The sequence below is a fragment of the Emydura macquarii genome, unplaced genomic scaffold (assembly GCF_026122565.2).
Source record: "Emydura macquarii macquarii isolate MOO-44397 ecotype Brisbane River unplaced genomic scaffold, CSIRO-AGI_Emac_v2 contig_1876, whole genome shotgun sequence".
In the NCBI taxonomy this organism is placed as follows: domain Eukaryota; kingdom Metazoa; phylum Chordata; order Testudines; family Chelidae; genus Emydura; species Emydura macquarii.
The window spans coordinates 19383537-19409189 of NW_027132013.1; the positions used below are offsets into that span (position 1 = coordinate 19383537).

A 25653-nucleotide genomic window follows, 5' to 3' on the forward strand; every position below is an offset into this window, starting at 1 on the left:
CTTGTGTTGAACACTCATACTTCTGTGCTGCCTTTCTGTTGTCCATGTTCAGCCTGTCAGATAATGAAATCCTCCACGCTCTTAGCTCTATGTCAGCAGCCGTGGAGGCATTCATTATCTCATTAAATATGTCATCCTGAGTTGTGTTTTTTCCCACCTTCTTATCTGCAACAGGCACTCTGCAGGAGTATGAGATGGTGTGTTGAAGGTCATGTTGTCCGTTGTAAGGGAAACAAAGCATAAGGTACCCATTGTTAACTCGTCCCATGTATGAAAAGCAATGTTACAATTTATAAATAACTCCCCTTAGCCTTCCCTTGGGAAGGCTAGAACTGCATGGCCTTGTCCTAACTATTGCAGGGGTCTGAGTGCTGTTCGAGCCATGGTAAGTAAGGGGCAAGTGCATCTATGTTAGGGAAATCTCCAGGGCCCATGCTGCACAAGTCCATGCTCCCAATTGATCAGACTTTTAACAGGCGGTAGAAAGAGTGAGGGGTGGGTATGGGTTAACCGTCTCTGGAGGAAAAAAATGGAAATCCGTTTGTGGATGCCCAAGGCCCATAACAACAACGTCCTGCTTAGGGACTTGCGGTATGCTGAACCAAGAAACCATCCCTGGCTGTGCAATAACACATACTTTAAAAAACTTCCTTGGGCGGATTCTGTAAATGTGCGCCATATTCCCTAGGTAACCATGAGTGATATCAGCCTGAAGAAAGGGAGGATTTCCACAGGCGGAAAGGGAGGATTTGCTACAGGCCTGGCCCTTACGCTGCTATGCTGTGTTCTGCGATGATACCTGCACAATTAATAACAGAGTGGCGGGGGAAAGTGTCCTATCACAGTGGAAGAAATAAGGCTGCCCTCCCAAGAAACCTTCTGCAAAGGATTGCAGAGTACCTACATGAAAGCTTCCTGGAGATATGCATGGAGGATTCTCAGAGCATCCCTGTGCACATAAGTAATCTTTTCCAGGATGAACCCAATTCTTAAGCACACCAAGTACGAGGAAGAACAGCCCCACCACCCCACACACCACTTTTTCCTGCTGGTACAAGATTCTGGACTGTGGATATGACCAAAGATATGCAATTTGCAGTACATACTCACCAGATGTGCCTTCCCTGGCATCCCGGTCAGTCACAGTTTCCTGCATCTGGGTGGGCTGCTTCTGTTTTGCAAACAGCTCCTGGATTTCAGGGAGAAGGGATACCCCACTCACCTGCCCCCTGTTCTCCTCATCCTCCTCCTCTTCCTGGTCCACAGACTCATCTTCATTCATCCTGGCCTCCCCCAAGGTTCTAACGGTGCATGGTGGCATAGTAGTGGTGTCTCCACTGATAATTGCATGCAGCTCCTCGTAAAAGCGGGGAGTTTTGGGTGAGGAGCCAGAACAGCTGTTAGCTTCCCTAGTTTTCTGATAAGCTTGCCTCAGCTCTTTGATTTTAACGCGGCACTACTGGATGTCCCTGTTGTGCCCCTTCTCCAACATGCTGCGAGATATCTTCTCATAGATATCCAAATTTCTTTTGCTTGCTCAGAGCTGATCCAGAACAGATTCCTTGCCCCACAGACCGATGAGATCCAAGACCTCAGATCAACTCCAGGCTGGAGCATGTTTGTGGCGTGCAGTCGCCATGATCAGTTGTGCTGGCAAGCTGTCTCCACACTGACCAAAGAGGAAATGGGAATTCAAAATTTATGGGACTTGAGGGGAGGAGCTATGTCCTGTTTACGTGGCCACAGTGCAGCAGATTGCAGATGTGCAGAGCAGTCACAACAGAGCATTATGGGATACCTCCTGGAGGCCAGTGACGTCAATTTATGTTGCGCTCCGCCTACACTGATGCTCATTTGACCCACAGAATTCGACTTTAGCACTACACCACTTGCAGAGATGGTTTTATTAAGTCAAACTTTACCGCGATTTATGTTGGCGGAACCAACATGCTAGAGGGGAGACACATACTTTCTGTGGTCGATGTAAGCTGCATTGTCAATGTAGACCAGACCATAGTGTTGCAAGTATATTTATATGAATACTTTTTTCACAAGTAAAACCAAGTGGGAGTTCTGTGGTACATAAAACTACTTATGTTGGGATATAGTTGTAGAAGTGTAGGGCTGGAAGGGATGTTGAGGTCATCTATTCCATCCCCCAACACTGAGACAGGATCAAGTATTCCTTAAACTATCCTTGACAAGTGTTTGTCTAAACTATTCTTAAAAACCTCCAATGATGGGCATGCCATAATCTCCCTTGGTAAATTATTCTGATGTTTATCCTTGTAGTTTAGAAAGTTTTTCCTAATATCTAACCTAAATCTACTTTGCTGCAGATTACTTCTTGTCTTATCTTCAGTGGACAGGAGAGCAACTGATTACTGCCCTTATCACAGAGCCCTTATCAGATTTGAAGACTATTGTCAGGGCCGGGGCCCCTGCCCGCCCCCCCCCGGTCTTTTTTCTCAAGACTAAACATGCCCAGTTTTTTTCATCTTTACGCATTGGTCAGATTTTCTAAACCTTTTATCATTTGTTAGTCTCCTTTGGAGACTCTTCACTTTATCCACATCTTTCTTAGTATGGCACTCAAATACTCAAGTTTAAAGCCTCACCAGTATCGAGTAGAATGGAATAATTACCTCCCATGTCTTTCATGTGACAATCAGCCCTTTCTAGGAAGCACTATAAGCCCCAGCTGGCTGCTCACTTCTTCCTGCCATAGTCCCAACAGCACTATAATAAGAGGAGGAGCAGGGGCTATAAGAGGAGACCTCCATCCCGGTCTGTATCTGTGTCTGCCCCCCCCAAGGGGTGATGTACCAGGACAATGTTTGTATCCGTCTTCCCCAATTTCTATGGACCGACTATCCTGCTTCTATTGGGTGTGGACTTTCATTATCTCAGATTGCTGGGTGTTAGGCATGATAGCACTGGGTTACACCCTTCAATTCAGTTGTTCTCCTCCTTCCCACCCTTCCTCCCTCTCCCTCTTCAGGGACCTTTCTCACAAGCAACTTCTAGCCCAGGAGGTGCAGTTGCTCCTAAAGGGGTGGGCATAGTGGAGGAGGTTCCACCGCGTTTAAGGGGTCAGGTCTTGTACTCCCATTATTTCCTAATCCCAAAAGCCAATGGCTGTTTCAGACTGATACTGGACCTGCAAAATCAGAATAGATTCATGAAGTAGCTGAAGTTCTGCATGGTCTCCTCAGCCTCCATTATCCCTTTTCTGGATCCAGGGACTGGTACGCCACCCTCGATCTCAAGAATGCTTATTTTTACATTTCAATCTTCAGGGGCACAGAAGGTTCCTCCCCTTTATCATGAACCACATGTACTGCCAATTTACTGTGCTCTCAGTCAGACTGTCAGTGGCCCCTCGGGTGTTCACAAAGTTCATGGCAGTTGCTGCAGCCTTCCTGAGGAGGCAGGGGGTTCAGGTCTACCCTTACCTTAATGACTGGCTGATTAGAGGTTGGACAAAAGACTAGGTGCAGGCAAACGTGAAGTTAATACAGTCAGCTTTCCAGGACCTGGGGCTGTTGATAAATATGCAGAAGTCTACCCTCTCCCTGGCTCAAAGGATAGAATTAATTGGGGCAATTCTCAATTTGATCTGGGCAACCAGAAACCTGGTTCTAAGATCTAGGTGTGCTCAGAGAGACCCTCAGAAATCACCCCATTACAACGGCAAGAAACTGCCTAAAGCACCGAGGGCATATGGCATCACGCACTTACATGGTGCAGCATGCAAGACTGTGGCTCAGACCTCTTCAGTCTTGGCTGGCATTGATATAGGCACCATTTGGACAGAGTTGTCTCACTTCCCCCTTCGGGGATCACCACCTTTCTTTGGTGGCTGGGCGGTATGTGCAGGAGTCCCATTCCTGAGGCCCCAACTGTCAATGTCTTTCATTACAGATGCATTGGCAATAAGATGTGGGGCTCACTTGGGGACTCTCAGAACTCAGGGTCTCTGTTCTCCAGAAGAGCTCTTGTTACACATCAAGGTGAGGGAACTCGAGCGGTGTGCCTAGCTTGGAGGGCAAATGCATGTCAGTCTTTACAGACAACACGACAGCGATGTTTTATATCAACAGGCTGGGTGGAGTGCACTTCTCTCTCCTATGCCAGGAGGCTCTTCAACTGTGGGAATTCTGCATAGCCCACTCGATACACCTCTAAGCCTCCTGTCTCCCAGGGTCACAGAATGAACTAGCAGATCATCTCAGCAGATCCTTCTCCAACCACCACGAGTGGTCCAGATGTCATGAAAGGCATCTTCTAGAAGTGGGGACTCCCTAGATAGATTTCTTCGCATTGAAGCACAACAGGAAGTGTGTCTTTAGTTCTGCTCTTTCCTTGGTCACAGCCCAGGCTTGCTTGCAGACGCTTTTCTTCTCCCTAGGCTGGACCATATCTTCTACACATTCCTTCCCCCCTCTCATACACAAGGTCCTGCTGAAGGTGAGAGGGGATGGGGGTGCGTGTTATATTGATAGCCCTGGCCTGCCTATATAAGCATTGGTTCACTGCCCTCCTGGACCTCTCTGTGGAACCATCAATCTGTCTGCCTCTGTTCCCGGATCTGATCTCCCAGGACCTTGGCCATCTACGTCATCCAGACCTTGAGTCTCTTAATCTCACGGCCTGGAAGCTCCAAGGCTGAACCTTGTGGAGCTAGCATGCTCCAGCCTGTTCGCAAAGTGCTTTTTGGGAGCAGAGAGCCATCCATTAGAGCCATTTACCTCGCAAAGTGGAAGAGATTTTCTATCTGGTCTGTGCAGAAAGGAGTTTCACCTACACAGTCAACACTACCTTTCATTCTAGATTACTTACTCCACTTGAAACAGTAGTATCATATATTAGGGTCTATCTAGCTGCTATCTCGATTTTTCACGCATGGGTGAATGGCCGACCTGTTTTCTCAAACTCAATCTGTGTTCATTTTCTAAAGAGTCTGTAGAGGTTATACCCCCAGGTACGCTAGCCACTCCTTCCTTGAGACCTCAAGTTGGTGCTGGCACTGCTAACAGGACCTTCTTTGAACTGCTGGCAATGTGCTCTCTGCTCTACCTATCCTGAAAGGTGACATTCCTATTGCCCTAACTTCTACCAGAAGGGTCTCAGAGATCCAAACCATTACTTTGGAACCACCTTACACAGTCTTCAAGGACAAGGTTCAACTGCAGCTGCAGCCAGCCTTCCTGCCAAAAGTGGTCTCTCAATTCCCTAGTAACCAGGATATCTTCCTGCCAGTCTTCTATCTGAAGCCACATGCTAACAGGGAGGAACACAGAAACCACTCCCTGGATGTTAGGTGTGCATTAGTCTTTTACATAGAAAGGACTAGCTCTTTTTGAAAATCTACTCAGTTTTTTGTAGCCACTGCAGACAGGATCACTTCCTGTCTCTGCACATGCTATGACCTAGCAAACATTCCTACTCCTTCAGTTCTGACAGCACATTCTACAAGGGCTCAAGCATCGATGGCGGTGTTTGTCGACTCAAACTCATAGATTCTAAGGTCAGAAGGGACCAATATGATCATCTAGTCTGACCTCCTGAACAATGCAGGCCACAGAAACTCACCCATTAACTCCTATAATAGACCCCTGACCTATGACTGAGTTTTAAAGTCCTCAAATCATGGTTTAAAAACTTTAAGGTACAGATAATCCACCAGCAAGTGAACCGTGACCCATGATACCGAGGAAAGCGAAAAAACCCCAGAACTCGAGTTCCTATCCAGGACATCTATAGAGCAGCAACATGGCTATCAGTCTACACCCTTTGCATCTCATTATGCCATCATTCAACAGGCTAGAGAAATTGCAGTTTTCAGCAGAGCAGTATTACAGTCAGCTTGTCAGTGAACTCCGAACCCTCCACTTGCGAAATTGTTTGGTAGTCAACTACTTTGGAATGGACATGGGCAAGCACTCCCAAGAAGGAAAAAAGGTTACTAACCTTGCGTAACTATTGTCCTTTGAGATGTCAATTCCAATCCCCCAATCAGCTCCCAGTTAAGTCTGTGGGAACACAGGCCACTGATGAGTACTTTTAAATATCCTACCTTAAATGTAATATATTAAGTACAAATAGTGAAAAACTGTTCATGTCTTTTCAGGGTTCTGGAAATATTAGCATAACTCAAAATAATATACACTTCTCCCTCATTTTTAAACAATCTAGTTCATGTATGCATTCAGTCACTTTAGCATTTTGTGAGAGATTTGCATGGAAATTGATTGTTACTTAAGTTATATGAACCTGAGTTGAGTATGGCCCACCTACCTTGATTTAAGTGTAAAGAAGAGAGACTGCACTCGTGTTTTCACTGTAAACAATACAGTCATCAAGACTTGGCAAATTTTCAAACAGGAGAAAAATTGTCATTCTATCACATTTCCTGACAGTCCACATTCAGAAGCAGAAAAACCAGTTTAACTCTCTACAGGTGGGAGGTACTAAAGCAGTAGAAATCACTGAATGACAAACGCATTGTACTAGCATTCTATTTCTCAAGAAGATTTAACTAGGTTCTGTCCATTATTTTCTTTCAGGAGCATGCTCTTTCAAATGAAAATTAATTTCCTGTTTAGATGTAACAGACCAAGAGAGTCTTGACTATATAATAGAGCTTTTAAAATCTACATTAAATCTAATTTGGTTATGGACTCTTGCTGGATACTTACATTTAGTGAAGTCACTATTACTGAACTTAACATCATTGCAGGGTTAGTGTCAATGCTAGATGTGAAGAAATACAACTTCTCAAATGGATGGGGCACTTAGTCTTTTCCTACACAATTTAGAGTTAAAAATCATTTAATCTCCTTTGTAAACTCACAACTTTGGTTCTCTGGAGCTCAGGCAAGAGTCAGTTGTCTCAAATAATGAAGTAATATTTAATTGCTTTCAAGATTATTATTATTTTCTATTTACATTATCATAGCACCGCAGAGCCCCAGTCTGGACCAGAATCTCATTGTGCTAGCAACAATACAAACAGAATAAAAAGACAGTCCCTGTCCCAAAGAGTTCAGAGTCTAAATAAGACAAGAGACAACATGGATACAGATAGATGAGGGAGTACAAGGAAACAATGAGACAGTATTGGTCAGCATGATAAACAGTGGTCTCAGCACACTAGCAGCCTAACCATTAAGTTTTTTGTAGGCCTAATGGGAAAGGAGAAAGAATTGATCCAAAATCCTCCTCCCTTTCTCCTATTCAGAAAAAATAAAAACTACTTCATGTAGCCTGCGCAGGTTCTAAATGGAAAGTATTTTATATTCTAAAATCATCACTGCAGGTGAAAATATTAAAGCTTTTCCCACACTGTTAAAATTTGAAAAATAATTAATAGTGAGTAAGAAGAAACAAGCTAATTTTATTGACTAAATAACTACAGTATTTAGAGAGGGGGAGAAAATTGATTAATAATACTGCTTCTCCTGTTATGTAGAAATCCTTTTTGTTTAGAGAGGTTTTAAAATAGGAAATAAGATACCATAGTTGTAAAACTAGACTTTGTTATGAAGATCTTAGGTACTTCTGGTATTTTTATTTTAACACAATGCAGTATAGTAGCATTGATCCAAAAATTGGCCTATGTTATCTTACAGGTAGCTGTTAAAATCTGGTACGGGATGTTACGTAAGTTGTAAATATTATTTTCCTTTAAATCACATCTTAATAGCTAGCACTTTTGCCAAAAATATGAACTCAATGATAATTCTGACATAGACAATGCTGGAGGCCAAGTTTAATATTTAATTTTAGTTGTATTAGAAATACATGAGAAAAATATTGATTGTCAAATGGAAAAAGAAAACCAGGGATTGCCAGAGAGAGAAATTTTATGTTTAAGCTTCGAAGTTGATCAATCATATTTTAAAAATAATTGACAGTGACCCTTAAAAGAAATAAAACAGCTGCAAAAAAGAATGCAATTTTCTTTGTGTAATTGTGGTTTGCTGTTTGTCTGAAAATTAATCATAGCAAAGCCATTCTAATGCAAATGACTATTCCTATAGTGGTGCTCTGTTATCACCCAGTCAAATTAGATGCGTCTTCTGATCTTTCCACTAATACAAGGAAACATGCTACTCGCTTTGACATTCACAACAGTGATAAGCAAATACTCTGAGCTGCTATTTTCTATAGGGAAGCAATGTGATCCCATTGGGTAGGTCAGAAGGCTGGGAATCAGTAGTCTGGTTCCTATCCTGCCTCTGCTTAGGCTTTCTTTGTGGCCTTGAGTAAGTCACTTAGCCTTCCTGTGCCTTAGTTTCCTCATCTGCAAAAAGAGGATAATGTTTACTCATCTTTGGAAAGTAATTTGAGGTAGTGGGATGAAATATGCCTCGTCATCTCAAGGTCCCTGGTTTAGTCCTGGACTTTAGCAGCTCTCTCTTCCTCCTTTATTTGTATTAACGGTGAGGGCAATTAACCATTAGAGCAATTTATTAAAGGTTATGGTGGATTCTTCATCACTGGCAGTTTTAAAATCAAAGTTGGATGTTTTTCTAAAAGATAGGATCTAGGAATTAGTTTGGGGAAGTTCTGTGGCCTGTGTTATGCAGGAGATTGAACTAGATCACAGTAGTCCCTTCTGACCTTAGAATCTATGAATCACAATTCTCATCATCATTGGTGCAAACAATGGGAATATCTGGAAGAAAGTTATACAAATCATTAAGTATTTTCTGAGTCTGTAAACTTAGGGGACTAACTAAATGACTGAAGAAAATTAGGAAGAATAAATGCTATATAACCTGATAGATATATAAATCTTGAATCTTAATTTATCTTTGTAGTTAAGCTATCAGCTGAAGGTGGGGATCATGTATTGCAAAGCTGGACAGAGCACTGAAGAAGAAATGTATAACAATGAGTCAGCAGGGCCAGCCTTTGAAGAGTTTCTTCAGCTCTTGGGAGAACGAGTTCGACTCAAGGGGTTTGAAAAGTACCGTGCTCAACTGGACACGAAGAGTAAGGCATCCCTCTTATTATTTTTAGACTAACAAAGTATATTTTATGAGAGGATTTTCAGTTATTGAACAGATTTCTTCAGAAATCACATTCTTGGCTTTAAAAAAAAAAAAAAAAAAAAAAGCTTTTCAATATCAAAGGATGAGTAAAAACAAAGCAAACGTAAATTGAACCATGTCCACATGACCATAGCTTTGATGATAAACATTACACATTTTACAATGAACCAAAACTCTGGTGCAAAGATGTTCCAAAAATTCAAAGTAAAAAATGAGTAGCTTTTGAGATCAGTATTAATATAACAAGGTATTTACCATAAATGCGTTGATTGTGCCATATTCATTTGTGTTAATTTTTAATGATCATCTTAATGATCTGTGACTGCCAGAAAAAGAATATGCTAAAATGGCTATGTAGACCTCAGTTCATAATCTTGAACGTGGCAAACTGATCTGTTAGTTTTATTCTGTGTCCAGCCTACGTAGTCTACCTCTTCTAGGGTTTTGTACTTTCCCTTACTACTGAATTTATTCTCTTCTTCTTAGTGACTTCTACTGAGTTGGCCTACATAATTTAAACTATTTTTGACAACTATACCACTAGCTTTGGCCATAAATTTATTGTTTCAAAAATGCATTGGAACGGTGATCTGGACTTACATGGCAATATTTATAAAAGAAATATTCTGCCTTTTGTATGAAGGTGGCATAATACACTTAGTGAGACCTGTATTTATTAGATAGTCCTTATGGTGTCTGTATGTTCCTTCAATTTTAAAATCTCTGTAAAAACTCTGACATCTTTGAGCATTAGGATTAATCCATTTGTATTGAAGTCTATCCTTATCTCGCTCCTTGCAGTACAGGAAATTAAATAAGGAATTGAGTCATGAAAATAGAAAAGCATTCATATACTTCAGCTCAGCAAAAAATGTCCTGTTGCCGTGGTTCTACTGTCACCAGTATTGTAACTATAGGCAGTGAGAGCAAGAGATTATTAAAAATATGAAATTAATAAACTTCTGAAGTATTACTTTAAAGATCTTCTTGCTGTAACCAGTAAAGAATGTCAAAATTGAATGTATAAAACCTCCTTAGAATGTTCATTATTCACCTCTCTCAAATCAGTGTCATGTAACCTAGTTTTCCTTCTGTTACCTATGAGAGAAATCATGTGGGAGAACCCTAAAAAAAACTAGGAAGGGGAGGAGTCAGCATTTGGATTCTTTTAGTGAGTGGGTGAAGAATTAGCTGTTTCCTTAGTGGGTTTTTTTTCAGTTTGAACTGGGCTAGTATTTCTAATATTCAGAAGAGAAAAGTTCACTTTCCTCACATCCCAAAGAGAGAAATCTTTTAAATGTAAATTTAATAAGAACTACAGGCTCTTCAGATTCTGCATGAATACAGAGACTAGATATTTCCAAGCGATAAACCTGCAAAATGAATTGAGTGATGCAATATGTTAGGAATACTGTTAAAGGAAACAACCTTCTAGTGACATATGTTGGTTGTACCCTTGAATGGATATATCATTGTATTTGGCACAGGAAAATATTGCACAAACTACACTTTAAGATATTTAACTTTTTCTTTCAATTTTTAATTCCTGGATTCTTATGCTTTGGAGCTCATTAAAATATCTTGCATTCATATTCAGCATTGGTAGTCCTTACTTTGGGTATCTAAATCTAATATTACAATGAAATATTATCATTTCTTCTAAAACATGAGTGTTGGGATGTGATCTTATATTTCTGAGTCTGGTATGGTTTTTCCACTGTACTGTATTGAACCAGCAGAGTGCTCTTGAAATGCCTTAATTCAAAATAGGTAAGTAATTGTCTTATGATCATCATACAGAACAATTTGAATTACTTGTTAAACTGGGCCCATTCAAAGAATGCATATTAATATAGCCGAATTTTATACAGCTAGAAACAAAGAATGTAGGCCATACCTACTAAATAGGGGATTGTATTCCAGGAAGAAATGAGCTGAAAAGTATTTTGGGTCAGTAATGGGAAGTCATTTTTATTCATTTTAGCTGTGAACTTCAACCAGTGCAATTGTTGAAAGGAACAACATCTGTTTGTTTTGTTTGAATACTTCCAGATTTGTTGCAGGGGGAATAGCTTAACTTCTGATAGTCCGGAGTCTTTGGATGGAAAATAAGGTTTTGAAATTACATATATCTTAGGGTTTCAGGGAATTATGGGCATCATTTATAATAATTAAATAACAAGGAAACCTCTCAAATGATTTCTTTTTGTTTTTACATTGTCTTTAAATTTTATAACCTGTTGTGCTTAAATATAAATGTTTCATTTCTGTCTGTGTCATGATAAATACTGATTCATGAGTATTTTAAAAGGGTAATGAGATGATCTGGGTAACTTTAGGCCTGTCAATCTGACATGGATCCAAAATAATGGAACTTATTATATTGGTTTTGATTAATAAAGAACTAAAGGGTGATCAGCATGGATTTATGGAAAGTAGATTTTATTAAACCAATGTAAATTTTTATGAGACTTTGTTTGGTTGATAAAGATAATAGATAATAGTATTGATGTAATATACTTAGGTTTCTGTAGGGCATTTGACTTGGTACTGCACAGCATTTTGATTAAGAAACTAGAATCATACAAAATCAATATAGCACACATTACATAGATCAAAAACTGACTGATAGGTCTCAAAATGTAATTGTGAACAGGGAATCGTCAAGTGGGTGTATTTCGGGTGGGGTCGTGCAGGGATTGGTTCTTGGCTCTATGCTGTTTAACATTATTATCAATTATCTGGCAGAAAACATAAAATAATAAGATGATAAAAAGATGGGAGAGAGAGAAATAATAGCAATCTGGACCACTTGGTAAACTGGACATGAGCAAATAATTTTCATTTAAATAAGACCAAATATAAAGTCATACATCTAGGAAGAATGAAAGTAGGCCATATTTGCAGGATGGGAGACTCTATCCTGGAAAGCTGAGACTCTGAAAAAGACTTGGGTGTCATGGTGGATAATTATCTGAACATGAGCTCCCAGTGTGATGCTGTAGCCACAAGGCTAATGTTATCCTTGGATGTATATCCAGGGGAATCTTGCATAGGGATAGGGAGGTTATATATACTCCTCGTTATTTGACATTGGTACAACCACTTCTTTAATAGTGTCCAGTTCTGGTGTCAACAGTTCGAGAAGGATGTTGGTAAGTGGGAGAGACTTCAGGGAAGAGCCGTGAGAATGCTTAAGGTATTTGAAAACAAGCCTTATAACGAAAGTCTCAATTAATTCAATCTATTTAGTTTATCAAAGAGAAAATTATGGGGTGACTTGATCACAGTCTGTAAGTACTTACATGGGGAACAGAAATTTGATAATAGAAGTCTGTTCAGTCTAGAAGCCAAAAGTATAACAAAATCCAATGGCTGGAAGTTGAAGCTAGACAAATTCAATGTAGAAATAAGGTGCACATTTTTAACAATGAGGGTAGTTAACCACTGGAACACCTTACCAAAGGTTGTGGTGAATTCTCCATCACTGGCAATTTTAAAATCAAGATTGGGTGTTTATCTAAAAGATATTCTGGTTCAAACAGGAGTCAATTTGGGGAAGTCCTTTGATCTATGTTATATAAGAGGTCAGACTAGATGATCACAGTGGTCCCTTCTGGCTTTATAATCTATGAATCTATGAAAAACATCCTAATCCCCAATCATAGACTTTTGCTAGAATGACAGTTACTTCATCAGAAGTCAAGAGCCTGTCACTGTTTTACAAACTACTGGTGGTGTTCTTTCCTGAAAACATTCTGTATTATCAGGAGAGAAGAAATGTGATGGAGGAAAAAGTGAATTCTCTATATGACACAGTTTAAGGATATATTTACTGAGAGCAGTGCCAATAATGGATTTTGCTGGTTCCACAAATTAATTACATGTTGTATAAAATATATTTCCTTTATTTCAGTTTGAAATATGTTGCCTTGTAATGCAATGTCATCTTCTTTATTGAGAAAGGAGAAATTGGAAGTGCTCAATTTACCTTTTCTTTAGCAATCATAACTTTGCACACTTAGAATCATAGAAGATTAGGGTTGGAAGGGACCTCAAGAGGTCATCTAATCCAACCCCCTGCTAAAAGCAGGATCAACCCCAACTTCAACATCCTAGCCAGAGCTTTATCAAACTGGGCCTTAAAGACCTCTAAGGATGGAGATTCCATCACCTCCCTAGGTACCCATTCCAGTGCTTTGCTACCCTCCTAGTGAAAATGTTTTTCCTAATATCCAACTTAGACCTCCCTCACTGCAGCTTGAGATCAATGTTCCTTGTTCTGTCATCTGCCACCACTGAGAGCAACCTAGCTCCATCCTCTCTGCAACCCCCCTTCAGGTAGTTGAAGGCCGCAATCAAATCCTCCCTTATTCTTCTCTTCTGCAGACTAAACAAGCCTAGTTCCCTCAGCCTCTCCTCATGAGTCATGTGGTCCAGCCCCCTAATCATTTTTGTTTCCCTCCAATTTGTCCATATCCTTTCTATAGTGGGGGTCTCAAAACTAGACACAATATTTCAAACAAGGCCTCACCAGTGCCAAATAGAGGGGAATAATCACTTCCCTCAATCTGCTGGCAATGCTCTTACTAATGCAGCCCAATATGCCGTTAGCCTTCTTGGCAATAAGGGCGCACTGTTGACTCGTATCCAGCTTCTTGTCCACTGTAACCCCTCGGTCCTTTTCTGCAGAATTACTGCCTAGCTGGTCAGTCCCCAGTCTGTAGTAGTGCATGGGATTCTTCTGTCCTAAGTGCAGGACTCTGCACTTGTCCTTATTGAACCTCATCAGATTTCTTTTGAACCAATCCTCTAATTTGTCTAGTATTTTCCCACTCACCACATGGCTACCTACTTGCTTTAATAGCTTCTTGTGATGGACTTTTTCAAAGGTTTTTTTGAAATTCGTTTAGTAAGATGGAGTATGCAGATAGGGACATTAATCTTGAAGACACTTAACAACTGGAGAATACTAACTGATTTATGCAAGTACCATGTTGGTCCATAAGGTAAAGGTATCAAGGCATTTTTGTGACCTTATTCTTCCACACTAAATAATGTTCCTCACCATTAAAAAAACCACTTAGCTATGTAGTATATATAGATGGATATAAGTATGATGTAGACTACTTTTTCCAACATATTACATTAATATATATTTCATAAGTATATATGTGGTACTCTTGTGGAGTTCCTGTGGTATTTCCTACAATGCCAGAGTTCAATTAGATTGAGTTCAGGATGTTCAGCATTCTTCGTAATTTCATAATTTTCTTGCTCTTACAAGTTCTTTTAAACATCTTGTATTAAAATAACTTTGCAAAATTATATTTGCCTGCTGACTGAAAGTTTTGGCAAATGAATAAATTGTATTAGGTTTTTCATTATTGTCATTATTAAGAAGATGAATGATGAGTGGGTTTTGTGCCCGAGCTAGTAAGTTTTCATGACAACTTGACAATTCTGTTTTAAAGTATTTTAAAGGACTTAATAGTGTTGTTGTTTTTTTTTCACTTTTTATTTATTTTTAATTGCAGCTGATTCAACAGGCACTCACTCTCTCTATACAACTTACAAGGATTATGAAATCATGTTCCATGTTTCTACTATGCTGCCATACACGCCTAACAACAAGCAACAGGTAGGATGGACTTTAACTATTTGGAATTCTTCTGTCCACTACCTCATAAAGTAGTTGTACTGTCAAATGATAACTGAATATTACACCTGTAATGGTGGCAGAAAGCACTTAATTTTCTTAAAGTGTTGAACACAGAGTGATGTCAAAGCAAGTGAATAAGCAGGAAAAAATTTAGGTCAAAGGTCAAATGAGTAGCTTTGTGAATAATCTCATACTTAAAACAGTAAATAATTGTGGTGGCTGTTTGGCAAACACTGGTATTTGACAACTACTGTATGCACCCTGCTAAAAAGTACTCTGCAGTGTCCAAACAACACAAAAATATAAGTAATTGAATTGCATCTATATCAGGAATAAAACTAGCTAACTCTGTCACAGGATGCTCAGCAAACAGGTCTATGTAGGTCATTCTAGGCTCTGAATAGGTAGAAGGGACAGTCCTGTGAAAAAATGTATTTTCATTATATTTTAGTATTAGTTATTATCTGAGATTTTCAAGAAGAGAGAACATTGTACAATAATATTAATAACTATAAATAAAATCAGAGAGGTCTTAGTGTACTTTGCAATTTAGTTGAAGATTACATTTGTTATGTCTAAAATGGATAGAAATCCCCCTTTTATGTGGACCAGCTTCCAATTTGGTAATTACTGTATGAATATATACATTACACCTATCTAAAATTCCCCTTGTACGTTAAAGAATTTTTCATACCTTGTTATAAATTGTTGTATAGTGCTACTGTCTACTCTCAATAACAAATGTAATCTTCAACTAAATTTGTTCAAAGTTCAAACTAGTTAGCTTAGGCTCCATCATCCCTTCCTTCAGTCCACTGAAATCCTTCCAAGACAGTGGATCCATTCAAGCAATACTTGAAGACGAGAAACACCTATATTAATCATGAGTGACTGGAGTTCTTTGAGGTGATTGTCTTTACAGACCCCATTAACACATCCTCCATCTCTACTTCTTCAGAGTCTATGGTCCAGGCTTTTAATCAGTGGTAGGAACTGAGTGGCATGGCTGCCGTTTTTAATATTCCTACATATCCAAATATTCAACGTCACAGGGGAATACATGAATGGCCCCAAGAGCCAAAGCTTCTCAGAGGGTTCTGGCAAAGATATGGAGTTAATATGTGTACCCAAGGGTGAGGATCTATACAGGAAATATTCTGAGTTCCCAATCACAGGATACTTTTTTTGTCCTCTTAACCACCTAATCGAACCTTAAACAGAGATGGGCTGGTTCAGTACTCTGAAGAGAGACTTTAAAGGACAAAAATAGATATAGGTGGTTGTAGAATGTTGTTTTGGACGTGCAATAGTTGGCACTTTCTCCTCAAAGACAGAATTAAATCAGTGTGTCTCATGGTATTTGTGGGGATGGGAAAGAGGAGATGTATTGTACTGTTTTGTGGTTCTGTCCTTTGGTTGAAACATAAAATCTTATAGTCATGAAAGCACCCTTGGCACTCTTTTATAAGAGCAGAGATGTTAACTCAAATATCCTGGCCAATTTCAAACTCAGATAATCACATTCTACCTACATAAATTCCCCCTACCAGTAAATTGTCAATTGAATAAATATAATCATCTCTTTCTTTCCTAAAGTAGTCTGTAATGTTGCTGTGCATTGTTAAACAACTACTTCTTTTCAGTCCAGAAGTGCCTGTTTTTCAGTAATGAAGGAAATTTGTATATCCATTTTACAAAAAAAATTGAAACCTGTTATTTATACAAGATCACAGTTAACATGAGTTTTTGTTTACTTTTGTCTACTCACCAGCATTTTTGTTGTCATCATAATAAGCCCTGCTTGAGGAGTAATGTTGAAGTGTTTACTGCAGAATTGCATTAGGATCTTGTACTCTTTTATGTATTACAGAAAGTTTTTGTTGCTGTTGTTTTTGCAGAAGAAAGATATTTTTAGACTGTAGTGTTGGATTTAAAAAGAAAAACATCTTTGAAAAATTAACATTAACACATTATCAACCAGTGTCAACAGGAAATATTAAGCTATCTCAAATTTTCAATAATTATATATTGAGGAACATTGTTCAACTTCTAAATATTACCCGCTCATAATGTTAGCACTCGCACAAAAAACAAGTAGACAAATTAAACCAGAACATACTTTGCATGACAATTTATTTGATTTTAGAATCATTTAAAGTCTTTCCCGTAGGTAGGCCTTTCTTAGTGTTTAAAATAGAATTAAAACTGTTGTTATGGAAACAGAAAATGCAGGATGCTAGCACTTCATCTAATATGTCAGGCGTTCACAAGTTCCTCATTTAAGTCCTCAGATATTCCATATATTAATATCTGCATTGCCTTGTAGAATAAAATGATGGCAGTAGCTGTGTGGATTACACAAAAATTACCCCATAAATAGTAATGATATTTTAAAAATATAATTGCAGGAGAAATGAAAAATATTATTAAAACATTGGTGTATTTTAAACTATGTTCTGAGATTTCCATTTTCGTCATCTTTTTAATTCTTTTTAGCTCCTGAGAAAACGGCATATTGGAAACGATATTGTGACGATAGTTTTCCAGGAAACTGGAGCGCAGCCATTCAGCCCAAAGAACATTCGATCTCACTTCCAGCATGTCTTTGTCATTGTAAGAGTGCACAACCCCTGCACTGACAACATCTGTTACAGGTAGCTATTACCGGGTTAACAGCAAAAAGGTTGAAGCTTAGCACCTCTTTGCATTCTTAAATTTAATACATTTTATTGAATTTTTAAGGAAACAGTTTTCTGGATGTTGAAAACTAGAGAAATTTATTAACATCACAAACTAGAATGGGTACTGGTAGGTACATAGACTGATTCAGGAAACAATCTGTTAAAATAGTGCCTAAATAATGCAATTGAACATGTAAAATAAAGATTTATTTTGTTACTGATTGGATACTGAGCTCTGGGATTCTTATATTTTTAAACATGGAGTTTAAAAACTATGGTGCAATTTTGAAATTAAGTTGTTCCCTTTTGAAAAAATTCTGAAGCTTCCAGATTAATTGAATTTAGCGCTGTATCAATCCATGTGCTCGTTAAATCTTTGTATTGAAAGTGATTTTTATGCTAAATTTTCTAAGGTTAGGTAACTCTAATTTATATGTAGAAAGAAAACTTTTGATATCATTTGGTGGTATTATTCTTAATATTTGTAATCTAGAAAAAGTACCAATTTTTGTTGATAACTAATAATGGGTTTGCTGCTTTTTGTGGAAGAGACTCAGGAATCTGAGTTCATCCTGCTACTTCAATGAAGCCATTGATGAAGTGTGGCCAGCTCTGCATAAAGAAGAAACTTAGAGCTACATTTTCTGTCTGAAACCATATTTTTATTACACACTTGGCTTCTGTAGAGAAACATAGTTTCCCGATTACAAAGCAGCCAAGCCACTTGGTTTCAGTGATATCTCTCTCTACACAGATACAGGAGTCTTTCCATGCATGGTAACTTGCAGGATCAGGGCCTTTGTGTGTTTCATGAACCTTCCATGGGCTTAAAATCCTTCATTAATGTTTTTTCCAGTATAAATACTTGATCCAGATTTATACAATTCAGTTCTGAAAAGTTTTATAGCAAACCTCTCAGAGTAAGTTTACTTTTTTCTCCACTAGATTATTTGGAAGAGTTTCATAGGTTCATAAATGCTAGGTGAAACAGAAAACCATATGACATAAGATGGTGCTGGGTCTTACATTGAACATCATATGAAAGGAGTAGACTTGGACAGTGTTTCTCCCTCCCTTCAAAGATAAACAATCTATTGAAGTACTAGTTTCCATATCATCAGCATTCACCTTCTAAAACAGCTTCATTGCTAACTGTATGGTAAAGATTAAATTCTTACCCCTGCAGTTCATGATACTGGAAAACTTAACCCTGCAAAATGTCTCTAGTAACTTTTCATTATATGCAGCAATTGTACTTAAGTCATAGGCAGCCTATCTGATAACAAAAAGACCCTCCAGGACAAATGGAAATGATTGTGAGCCAAATGACTGCACCATTTGAGTGCTTCCTGCTGAGTGACTTCTGATATGTTGTCATCCCCTCCAAGGAAGGTCTGATCGTTTACATATTTGAATATCAGTTGCCAAAAAATTAGATTACAAAGCAAACTTGGTGGTGATAGGTGATTTTTCAAAAGTGATATTAACCTCACTGTTTTGGGATGTTTCTTTAATCTTGATTGATTTTCATAAAAATGAGATTTTAACATACTGAATACTTGTTTTCTGATTACACTTTACTGGTTCAGCTCAGAGGTCAACTCTGAGATCATTTTTATTCTTATCCAATCAATGTCCTAACTGTGACAAACTGGTAAAGGGTCTGTATTGTTTCTTAGAAATTATTATGTCTGACTTGTTTTGCCTGTTCAATTTTATATTGCTGTCTGACTGAATGTATAGAGTTAAATCAAAGGAGGCTGTAAAGTTTGATTGTTAAGGAACCCACCAAGGCTAAAACAATGTCAGAGATAAATCAGCCTCTCAGGTACATGCTTCAAAGGAATTATGTCAACAATGGCTGGAGAATCAATTGGGGGAAGAAGCTACCTTGCTGGCACCATTCAGATTAAGATGTTTTCCTCTTTGCAAGACTAAGGCTGTGAGACAAAAAGATTCTGAGGGGTTAAAAAGATGCAGAAAGGGAAGGATGAAGTGGTCACATTGAAAGCTGATGTGGACACAGAGTTAGCATGCAGCAATGCTGACACACATAGAGACTGACTTGAGAACCAGGGTCTTCAGCAAACAAGCTATGACTTGGTGCCTAGAAAAGAGAACAGAGGGCAGCAAGACTAAGTCATGTCTAGCTAAGGGCTTGAAGGGAATGCCAAGTGTAGATAAGACAATATGTATATAGGTCTCTTTCTTATTTTTAAATCTACTTCTGTAAGGTCTGTGTATCATTTGGGCAAAATAAATCACACTTTGTTTTGGAAAAATTGCTGTGTCACTGATCACATGCCCTTGAATGTCTTCGCTGCTAAGGTTAAGACGAGAATTGAATATTGAAATGTTAGATCCTTTTGGAGCACTGGTTGACTGACACAAGTTATCAGAGAAATGAAAGTCTTTGGCCAAATATACTTGGACTGAGTGAGATGAGGTGGACTGGACAAGGCAAATTATCAGTGGAAGGCATGATTATTTCATATTTTGGAAGATAAGATGACAAACATCAAGAAGGCATAGGCTTATTATAGAGCAAGGAAGCTGCTCAAGCACTGAGAATGGAAACCTCTAAACTCAAGAATATTGCCAGCTTGCTTAGTGAGAAACCATGCAAAAGTCACAGTTGTTCAGTATTATGCACCAACAAACAATAGGAATGAATAGGTCAAAGATTGTGTCTGTGAAAGATTGCAGTGTTTCCTTGGTAAGATCAATAAATCTGACATTGTTCTCTTCAAGGGAGATCAAAGTGCACAGGTTGTTGATGATGATATTAAATATGAACACATTATGGGCAGATGTGGCATCCCAGGACAGACTGATGATGTAGTACGTTTTGTTGAACTCTGTAGTCTATGCGTTGTTCGCATTGGATTAAACTATTTCCACATAAGGAAAGACACAAATTGACATGGAGATCAAATGATGGCTTCAACCAGAAATAGATTGATGATGATGCCATTGGTAGTCACTGGAGAAGATTGTTATTGGACGCCAGGGTATTTAGGAGTGCTGATGTCAGAAGCGACCACTATCTTGTTGTTAGGACAATCAGAACAGAACAAAAAAGAAAGTTACACCACACAATGAAGATAGCATGTATGATACTAGAAAGTATATCCAGCAATAAAGATGTGTTTCAAGCAGCAATGTAGCAATAGATCTGAAAAGTTAAAGTTGTTGATAGAAGACATATAAGAACAATGGCAGTTGTTCAAAGAAACAAGTGTGGATGCAGCCAGAACTACAGTGGGGGTGAGAAAATTAAAGAAAGAAAATTGGCTCCAACCAAATACATTGAGGAGTTTGGAAAAGAGGAAGGAATTAGAGATGAGATTTAAACAAGAACAAGAGAGCAGTAAAAGAGCTATTCTTTGGACATAGACAGGAAAGTTAAAAAATAAGCCAGCAGACAGAAGAGAATGGATTGAAAATAAAGCAAGAGAAACTGAGGCAGCTTACAAGAGAGGGGATTTTAAAAAGCTTTTACTACTGTCTAAACTGACATCATAATTCTAAATTTTGTGGTATTGTGAAGGTTTAAGATGGTAGTTTTAACCACAGAGGAAGGACAAAGAGACTATTGGATGGAACATTTCCAGGTTCTGCTCAATTGGCTAGAACCACTAGCCCACATTGAGAGATGTGAAAATAGCAAGTTACTTATATCACTAGAAGCTTTCATTTTTACTTTCAAGGCAGTAACTGGGGGCATAAACCATCTGAAGAGTAGTAAAGCACCAGCTTATGATAAGATAGATTCTGAAATGTTAAAAACTGGAGAGAATTACATGTGCAAGTTGTACAAAATGGTTTGGGGAAAAAAGATCTATCCTAAAGATTGGAGAAAGAGGTGTTATCTGCAAAATTACTAAAAAGGGGATATAGTTTATTTGTGATAATTGGAGAGGGTTAATACTCCTATCTGTACCTGGAAAAGTGTTTTGCATTATTTTGAATAGGATGTAAATGGCTGTTGATAAAGGCTGGATTTCGATCCAGTAGGTTATGTCCAGACCAGATTTTGATCTTGAGTAGATTTAATGAGAGAGGCTTAGAATACCAGCAGATGATAGTTTTTAACTTTTTAATTTTACAAAAGCTTATGATGATATCCACAGAGAAGGCCTCTGGAAGATCTTGAGACACAATAGAATTCCAATAAAGATGATTAATTTGATAAAACTTTATATTTATGAAGAGTCTGTGTTCTGCATCAGTACGGAAATCAGAGACATGGAATAATTTAAGATAGTTACTGGCATAATGCAGGGCTGTGTATTATCCCCATTTCTCTTTTGCATTGTCATACACATTGTAATGAGAAGAGCGATGGCTGCTGCCTAGGACACTGGTGATGTTTAGGCAAGAGATAAAATGAGAGACTTAGTTTTTGTAGATGATATAGTCATACTGGATACCAAGTTGGATAGAATGAAAAAAATACTTTATGAGCATAAAAACAAGAGCTGCTAAAGTGAGACTTCACAATTAGTATACAGAAAACCAAGACTATGTAGATAGGAGAGAATACTGTCAACAGTGGCGGATGTGTGATTGATGGAGAAGAGTATGAAAGAGTTGATGGCTTCGTCTGTCGTGGATTACAATATGCGCTAATGACTGGCTCTCTAAAGAAGTGAGGACAGGAATTGGTAAAGCCAGTGGATCATATTCCCTATTGTCAAACACTATTGTACACCTCAGAAATATGGCGAATGGTAGAAATACACAACAGGAAGCTTTAATGCATTCCACTGTCATTCTTTAAGAAGAAACTTGGAAATTAATTGAAGAGATCATGTAACCAGTGTGGAATTATGCTCCACATGGGTCAGAAGACTGTGGACTCAATTATTAAAATGACTGTTGTGGTTTGGTTGTGTCATTAGGTTACCCTATTGCTAAACCACAAGTTACATCTTAGATTGGATTCCACCTGGAGGAAGGAGATGACATGGAGGACAAACAATGACCTATCACAGGATGATCAAAAATGATTCTATGGAGACGACTCACGATGGAGTCAAACATCTTGTTCTGGATAAAGAGCAGTGGGAAAAAAGTGCCACAAAGCACAGAAGATTCTAAGTCAAAGGCTAAAGTCCTGAAGGAGTATTCTGGAAGGGTCCAAGCCCAGCTGGATCTGATAGGTAACATGGTTGGCAACCAAGTGTAACCTGGAGACCCAGTCAGTGGATGGATTGTGTGCTCGCACTCCCAAGAGAAGTGAGGACATGGTCCTGCTACTTGAGGGGTGCACACAGGGGACTGAAAAAGGTCTCAGAAGGGGAAGCCTACGCAGGGACTGTGACACCAACAAGTATTCAAAATGAACCACCAGATTAATTAGTATATTAGAGTAATTCCTTTCTATTTTTCTTTATAAAGCACCAGCATTATGAGGCTCTGGATACAAAAAATTAATGCACTGATTGACCTTGTTAATTTGATCAGGATATAAATTTGTGTTGATTTATATATGAAATATATTTGGAGATCTTCAACCACGCCCTGCTTTGCATTTGTTCATATTCAAAATTATCTGACGTTTTAGCAAAGTGGGCAATTTCTGATTATGACCAACTCAGTGCTGGAATAGCCACTGAACTATAGAATGGCCTTGTTTTCAGAAGTGCCTGAGAAGCCTCAGCTCCTGAAAACCAGGATGGAAGTAGCCAGTCAGGCTAGATGTGTCTCAGCAGTGCTCCCTAAGAAAGATGTATGATCAGTCCCTCACTTTCATGTTTCATCAGTGGAGACCCCACAGTTTACACGAATGTTTCCAAATTCCCAGGGAAGTTTCCAAACCTGCTGTTTTACTGAAAAGCTACTGAGAATTAATCTGTATAGTAGGGAAGTAAGGAAAAACATTATTTGTGGTGTTTCTGGTATTAGCCTGTAATACCTACTATATTTCTTCACTTTTGATCCAAGTAATTTATGTAGAGCATTAAAGAGAAAGAAAAGTGTTTAATATGTTTATGTGCAGTCAGTATGTCATTAAAAATCTGCCATCATAACGAAGTGGGTCTAGATGTTAAATGTTTTTTGCTCCCTTTTATCTATATTTATCTCTTTGCACTTTCACATTTGAATAAGTCCCTTTCTAGACAGGTCCCTTTTACTGATTTTTATATATCGTCTGGTTTAAAAAAAAACAAGATAATGCTAGTTTCATATGAACCTTTCATCATTTTCATTACTTGTTTGTTGGTGAGGCAGAAAAGACAAGGCTGACCTTTGGAAATGTGTGTACCTGAAATTTTTTGTCTAGAATGCAAACCATTATTGAATTTCAATGTTATAAAATTTTCTATGGGCATCCATGCTATGCTCTGGGTACCTGTACCATAAATTAAAATACAAAACTACTGCCCATAAATAATGTTTTCATCATAAATCAGTCAGCATTCAGGATTCTGAAGCACTCTTCAAGTTGTGTCACTTGGTGTTGTCTCAAAATATTGGCAAATTCTGATTATTAAGTTCTATTTATTTATTGGGAAGACATGAGACACATTGTGACAAGGGAAGAGAAAAGCAGGAATGAAGGGCAAGGGAGAAGAAGGGTTTCAAATACAGAGTAATAAGGTTATTTTTATTTTTAACGGCTGTGCTGGTTGCAACTGTATGGCTAAAGTTCAGTCATTTTATGTATGAAGAATACATTGTATCCTCACTGAAGTTACAGCTCTTTCTTTTTGGACACCCATTGAATTTTCTGAGAATTTGCAAGTAAATCCATGAATATGTTTAAGGTTAAGTTAATCTAAAATGGGTCCTTTAAAAAAAATTTAGCATCTTTTGACAAGCCTCTTTTTTTTTTTTTTTTGGATCACAGATTATTTCAGCTCAGCATTATTGACCGAGATGTGAATCTCTGGTGCAGTGACTAGTTTCAAAAAGAAACTTTTGGGATTAATGATTGGTTTATTTTTTTGTTTTGTTTTCTGTTATAATTCTGGAGTTTCTCCTTCAGCAGAGGCTGAAGAATAATGCCCTTTCCAAAAAACTTTAAAAAATGGCTGTTGCCTCTTATTCTCCATGGGACTGAAACAGCAAGATGCTTTCAGTAAATTTGGTCACCACCTATATTCTCCAACTCCTGTTTGTCTCTTGACTGAACACGGATCCATTGTCTTCTCTGAGATCAGTTTGCGTTCATTCCCACTGAAATCATCAGGAGACAATGGTCATTTTAAAAGGCCACCTAAACTGAGCAACTTGTGGCCTGGGTCCCATAAAGAATACTGTGTGGTTGTGGCCATTTTGAAGGAGGACAAAGATTGGTGAATTTCTGTGAAGGAGGTTTTATTCACTAGTCCTGCTGAGGACAAAATTTCAGTTATGAATAATGATGGCAAAACATAATCATGAATCCTAAATGATTTCTTTTGAAAAAATTATCTGTTGCACAAGAGGTATTGAACTGAGGATGAGTGTGTGCGTGCGTGCGTGCACAGATTAACATGGGGTGGGGCAAATAGGAGGAAGCTTAGGGGTTGTGGAATGGGAATGTGGGAAACAGCAAGGAGGGGGAAGCTGGGGTATACAATCCAGCTGTTTTGTGCCTCTTTGTTGTTGCAAAACCGCTCTGGAAACCTACTTTAACTGACCATTAGAGAATAGCATGCATCCCACCCTCCCTCTGCTTCCTGCCTCTTTGTCCCTCAAAAAAAGATACTGTAACTGGGTGGAGAGGTCTTCGTAAACCTTACCCCTTGAACAGAACTGTTAGTTTTGTAAATTGAGGAATAGTTTAGTATAATCAGATTTGGTCCAAGCAGTTAACCTATCATGAATGGCTGATTAAGAGGATAGTTTTTTCCCCCTACTAACACAGAGCAGTTCTGAAAGTTAAGAAAACAGACTAATATTTTTTTAAATTATGAATTCAATCATGGTGATTGTGCATAATAATCTGTATGCACACATTTTTATTCATACAAAGTAAGAAAATTTGAGCCAGTGTATCTAAATGAAAACATCAAGAGAATGTTACCTGAATGAAAATGTTACATGAATGAAACGTGAATGAAAAAAATGAAAAACTGTTACATGAATGAAAACATCAAGAGAATGTTTTTGCAGAAACACCAAGAGACTGTTTCTGCAAAAAATAAAACCAAGAATGGTTTACAATGAATTATTTATGGTTGTTATTTAATACGGTCAATCATAGATGCTACCATAGTATAAGTATTAAAGAATAAATACAGGAGCCAGAATTGTT

The 25653-nt window shown here is 38.3% G+C and overlaps 1 protein-coding gene across 12 annotated transcripts in view; it reads left to right on the top strand.

Moving 5' to 3' along the window:
- SIPA1L1 (signal induced proliferation associated 1 like 1) overlaps window positions 1–25653 on the top strand; it is a 394920-nt gene that overhangs the window by 294190 nt on the left and 75077 nt on the right. For all 12 annotated transcript variants that reach the window (XM_067557845.1, XM_067557840.1, XM_067557837.1 and 9 more), the window contains 3 exons: window positions 8829–9003; window positions 14600–14703; window positions 17221–17378. In XM_067557845.1, the coding sequence (XP_067413946.1) occupies window positions 8829–9003; window positions 14600–14703; window positions 17221–17378 (437 nt within the window). The remainder of the gene's footprint in view (window positions 1–8828; window positions 9004–14599; window positions 14704–17220; window positions 17379–25653) is intronic.